General features: G+C 42.8%; 1 protein-coding gene across 1 annotated transcript in view; it reads right to left on the reverse strand.

The window, feature by feature from the left end:
* LOC122930942 (diacylglycerol O-acyltransferase 2-like) overlaps positions 1-4355 on the reverse strand; it is a 40005-nt gene extending 35650 nt beyond the window's left edge. Inside the window, exon 1 of the mRNA XM_044284690.1 lies at positions 4264-4355. Coding sequence (XP_044140625.1) covers positions 4264-4303 — 40 coding nt within the window. The 5' untranslated portion in view covers positions 4304-4355. The remainder of the gene's footprint in view (positions 1-4263) is intronic.
* Positions 4356-6000: the final 1645 nt, after the last annotated feature.

Here is a 6000-nt window from a genome sequence, read left to right on the forward strand (position 1 = left end):
TTTTCAGGAGAACTTAAGGCCATCTGTCCACCAGCTGAAGCTCAACAGAAGATGGGTGTTGCAACAGGACAACGACCCAAAGCATAGAAGTAAATCAACAACAGAATGGCTTAAACAGAAGAAAATACGCCTTCTGGAGTGGCCCAGTCAGAGTCCTGACCTCAACCAGATTGAGATGCTGTGGCATGACCTCAAGAAAGCGATTCCTACCAGACATCTCAAGAATATTGCTGAACTGAAACAGTTCTGTAAAGAGGAATGGTCAAGAATTACTCCTGACCGTTGTGCACGTCTGATCTGCAACTACGGGAAACGTTTGGTTGAAGTTATTGCTGCCAAAGGAGGTTCCACCAGTTATTAAATCCAAGGGTTCACATACTTTTTCCACCTGCACTGTGAATGTTTACATGGTGTGTTCAATAGAAACATGGTAACATTTAATTCTTTGTGTTTTATTAGTTTAAGCAGACTGATTGTCTATTATAAAAATATGGATGGGCACTCATATATGGAAATATAGGACAAATTTATTATGACAAATATTATAATTGTAATAATCAAAACAGCAATAAAATGATATAAAAATAGATGGTCTTTGAATAGAGGTCGCCAATCCAAAAATCCTCAATGGGTTATCCCCAATACATCGAGAGGGGGGAGAATATATTGTATGGGCCACCTTTGCCAAAGTAATTGTATGTCCTCTATAACTCGTCAATTCTAAAAAGACAGGTAATTATAACCAATCCACTAAAAATGCATTAAACAGTATGATTCAATCCTATATCCAATTGAAAAAACACATATAAGTGTTGAATACCGCTAATTGTCCTTCGTGAATATACTGTGTATCCAGCTCTGAATACACAAGTAGCGCTATATGTAAATAACTTCTCCTATCCAATAGATAAATTTTGTGGAAAGTGTCCAGTCTTTGTAATATCAGCAAGGCATAATTATTCCGTTTTGTTCAATCGCTGTTGAACACGGTTATCGGCGATTCAGGGTTCCACGCCGGAGAGGGACCGCGAGAAAGAGAGACCAAATTTAAGGGAGATAAATTTATAAAACATTTTTTTGATCAAGCGGAAATATGGGAAAAGTTATTGAGGCGCAAATGTGGGACAAATTACAGAAGCGCAAATGTTGTACAAATTAGTAAAGCGCAAATGTGGGACAAATTAGTAAAGCGCAAATGTGGGACAAATTATTGAAGCGCAAATGTGGGACAACTTGTTAAAGTTTAAGCATTGAATGAAAAGAGGCTGTATTCCTTGTCACCTATACAGAGCAGGGGTTTATTCACATCTAAAATTGTAAAATGTCAACCCAAGAATGTAACAGAAAAATTACTGAAATTTATTAACCTGTCTCCTTGGTAGAGCAGGGGTCTACTGCTTCTTATGTACAAGACTATAACTACGACTATAACTACTATTATACTGCTCCTATTGTAGTGTCCCACTAGGTAAAGGTGGGCACTACACAAGGGTTAATATGTCTATTGCATTAATGTGATGTTTTATGTTCATTTCCCTGTGTTATCTGGGTATCAGGCCTGTTAGGGTGTAGTTCAGCCTCCTAGACATTAGAGGGAGCTAGAGAGCCCTGAGTATATATAGGTAGGCCCAGACAGAGGAGTGCAGTGCGGTCCAGGTGGCTAGTAGTGCAGTTTAGCCAGCCTGAAGTCCCTGAGTCTATGTTAGCTCAGAAGAGTCACCCCAAGAGAAGAGTTTTCCTCCTGGGAGAAACCTGCAGTTCCCACAAGCAGAGCAGAGCCAGTGTGCCAGCTAATCAAGTAAGCTGAAGGGCAGAAGGGACATTGAGCTAAGGCAAGTGATATATACCTGAGGAAGATTGCTACCAAGGATAAAAGCCAGCATTAGGGCATACGGGCCTTGGATTACAGCCAGCCAGAATAACTGAGGAATAGTGCAGCCTGGTCTGGGAAGTGTTGATTGTTACCCTCTGAGTATCTTGCAAAGATTTGTCTGCCATTTATAAAGAGCCTGCTGATTGTTACTGCTCCAATGTGGAACTGAAACTGAACTGTATAAACTGTTTCCAAGTAAAGCAAAGCTTGGTTCACCATACCACCGTGTTCCTCAATTACTACAACTATAAATCGGTGTGCCACCGTTACAGGCACTGGCGTCACGTTTCTTGAGGGACCTTGCCCCATGCACATTAAACACCTGCAACATCCAGGGCACCTCATCCACCATCAGGCCTGGTCCCCAAATACAGAGTGTGCCCCAGAGGACCCCTGTGCCAGCCTCTCCATCACTGCTGTACGCCTGCCCAGGGTTTTCCTCCAGAACTGTTAGTAACCCTTGCTTGCCCATTTAACCGTGACCTCACTATCGCAATACCCTGCATAAAACACATCTACTTTTTTTTCTAATCGCTTTTTATTTCCTGATTACAGACTTTTTTAAATTCTATTTTTCAAAACATGATTATGGGGGCGGCCATCTTGCTTGTGGTGTTCTAACAGCATTTACAAAGCATTAGAATTGCTTTACGGCAGCCCCATGGACCATACACACATTGGTCTGGAGGGGACCTCAGTGACTCCTATGGGGGAGTTTTCTGGGCATCCTCTGTGACCTGTACGAAGGTCATTGTACAAGGAAGGATAGATACGCTGTGATATCACCTATTGTGAATGGTGGATCCTGTCTTATCTATACACCGAGGTGATAGCATTACAGGCAGGATTAGAATGACAGATAAGCAGATGACTGCAGTAAAGTGATCTGTACAGACCAAGAAGTGGAGACTATTATTAGGCTTAGTGGCCAGTGCAAAAAATTAATGATTTTATGGTTTTAGTTGAAATATAAACTTAAAAATAACATCAAAAATTATTTAAAAATATGCTAAACAAAGTGATTTAAATAGCAGGTTGCTTTCTGATGATCACACACTTGAAAACAAACACGTGAATGCTTACAAGCTTGCAATGTTTGTCTGCTTGTATAGATGCTGTTTTTTTCCCCCCTCTAGATTCAAAGGGAAGAGCTGAGTTAGGGCTCATGCACACGACCGTATGTATTTTTTGCGGTCCACAAAACACAGATCCGCAAAAAGAAAAAAGGATGACATTTGTGTGGCGCCCGTTTTTTTTTTTGCAGATCCATTGTAGCAATGCCCGTCCTCGTCCCAAAAACGGACAAGAACAGGACATGTGCTATTTATTTATTTTTTTGCGGAAAGGACATTTCCGTGTTTTTCAAGCCCCATTGAAAGGAATGGTTCCATATATGGACCTGTAAAAAAAAAAAAAAAAAACACGGAATAAAAATACGTTCGTGTGCATGAGCCCATAGTGTCTGGCCTCAACCATGACTTGCATGTATTTTTACACAGAACTGCCGGAGTCCACGTCATCTTTACTGCATTATCAGGCTGGACCAGCAATGCGGTTCCCCCAGAACAAAACCAGCTCTGCTACATCTCTGACCATTATACAGACTAGCGACCTAAATTAGTAAATTGGAACTGCACTGATAACCATTTATTGCTGCTGTCAGGACATGTTGAGAGTTGTAGTTTCATCCAAACTGAACAGTCAGAGGTTGCAGGCTACACAAATGTAGCAGAGCTGAATCAGTTATGGGCCTAATAAGTACTTTTACACAGGACTGCAGGTTTCAGCATTACAGATCAGCAGTACATGTCCCAATGACTAATTAGCAGCTCAGTACTAATGGAAAATAAGCGTATAGGGGCACACTTATCAAGCTCGTCTGTTTTTTAGACCGCAATTAGAAGGGAGCAGTGGATTCTCTGTCGATATTCTGCCGACTATTTATGAAAAGTCGCACAGCAGCAGATGAATGAGGCGTCTTTGTATTAGTCAGGTGATAACATTCTAATTAGCCAGGTCTAATTACTACGTGAATGATAAAAGGAACAAATGACCCGTGAAAAGTCGCACATCTAACAGAAACCACAAATTTTTATGCAAAAATCATCAGTTGTCACTACTCAAAACCGACAAAAATAAGCCACCCTGGAGTGGAGTAAAGTTAGGCAATTGCAAAATTAGTCTAAATCTTCAAAATTCTCGAATGAGGTGCAAAAACCTCCAAAACAGGCAAACTTTCAGTATTAAATGCACCTAACAAAAAGTTTTAAACAGCATTATTTCAACCCAAAACAGGCAAAAACATCATAGTAAATGTTCCCCATAGAATCAAAATCTGACAGATAATAGAGGACGCAATCAGCATGGCAGTGCCAGGTGCCCGCACTCACCCTGCCGCAGCCCGGAGTTCGGAGTGTTGAGTGTCTTCATGTTGCAGCCTGCAGTACCACACCCCCACACACTGAATGGTACAGGCGGCTCATCGCTGAGCCTTATATATAAAGAGGGAGGCGGACACAATCAAGTGACAGCGTCAGGGGGAGGATTGACAGATGGTATTTCACCTGCTGCAAAGGTGCCAGCTGGATTCACATGCACAGAGGGGGTGATCAGTGCTGGCACCAGGCACAGTGATGGGGACTATGCAGTAGTCCACAGATCCTCATAACAGTGTCTTATCCACAGATCCCCCATAACAGTGTGTCATCCACAGATTCCCATAACAGTGTTTCATCCACAGATCCCGCATAACAGTGTGTCATCCACAGATCCCACCGTAACAGTGTCATCCATATATCCCCCATAACAGTGCTTCATCCACAGATCCCCATAACAGTTTGTCATCCACAGATCCCCCATAACAATGTGTCATCCACAGAACCCCCATAACAGTGTGTCATCCACAGATCCCCATAACAGTGTGTCATCCAGAGATCCCCATAACAGTGTGTCCTCCACAGATCCCCCATAAGAGTGTCATCCACAGATCCCCCATAAGAGTGTCATCCACAGATCTCCCATAACAGTGTGTCATCCACAGATCCACCATAACAGTGTGTAATTCACAGATCCTTTATAACAGTGTGTCATTCACATATCTTCCATAACAGTGTCTTCCACAGATCCCCCATAACAGTGCATCATCCACAGATCCTCCATGACAGATCCCCCATAACTGTGTGTCATCCACAGATCCCCCATAACAATATGTCATCCACAGATCCTCCATAACAGTGTGTCCTTCACAGATCCCCATAACAGTGTGTCATCCACAGATCCCCATAACAGTGTGTCATCCACATATCCCCCATAAGAATGTGTCATCTACAGATCCCCCATAACAGTGTCATCCACAGATCCTCTATAACAGTGTGTCATTCACAGATCCCCCATAACAGTGTGTCATCCACAGAACCCCCATAACAGTGTGTCATCCACAGATCCCCCATAACAGTGTGTCATCCACAGATCCCCATAACAGTGTGTCATCCACAGATCCCCATAACAGTGTGTCATCCACAGATCTTACATAACATTGTGTCATCCACAGATCCCACCGTAACAGTGTCATCCATATATCCCCCATAACAGTGCTTCATCCACTGATCCCCATAACAGTTTGTCATCCACAGATCCCCCATAACAGTGTGTCATTCACAGATCCCCCATAACAGTGTGTAATTCACAGATCCCCCATAACAGTGTGTCATCCACAGATTCCCATAACAGTGTTTCATCCACAGATCCCGCATAACAGTGTGTCATCCACAGAGCCTCCATAACAATGTGTCATCCACAGATCTTACATAACATTGTGTCATCCACAGATCCCACCGTAACAGTGTCATCCATATATCCCCCATAACAGTGCTTCATCCACAGATCCCCATAACAGTTTGTCATACACAGATCCCCCATAACAGTGTGTCATTCACAGATCCCCCATAACAATGTGTCATCCACAGAACCCCCATAACAGTGTGTCATCCACAGATCCCCATAACAGTGTGTCATCCACAGATCCTCATAACAGTGTGTCATCCAGAGATCCCCATAACAGTGTGTCCTCCACAGATCCCCCATAAGAGTGTCATCCACAAATCCCCCATAACAGTGTGTCTTCCACA

This window comes from Bufo gargarizans, chromosome 3 (genome assembly GCF_014858855.1).
Source record: "Bufo gargarizans isolate SCDJY-AF-19 chromosome 3, ASM1485885v1, whole genome shotgun sequence".
NCBI lineage: Eukaryota > Metazoa > Chordata > Amphibia > Anura > Bufonidae > Bufo > Bufo gargarizans.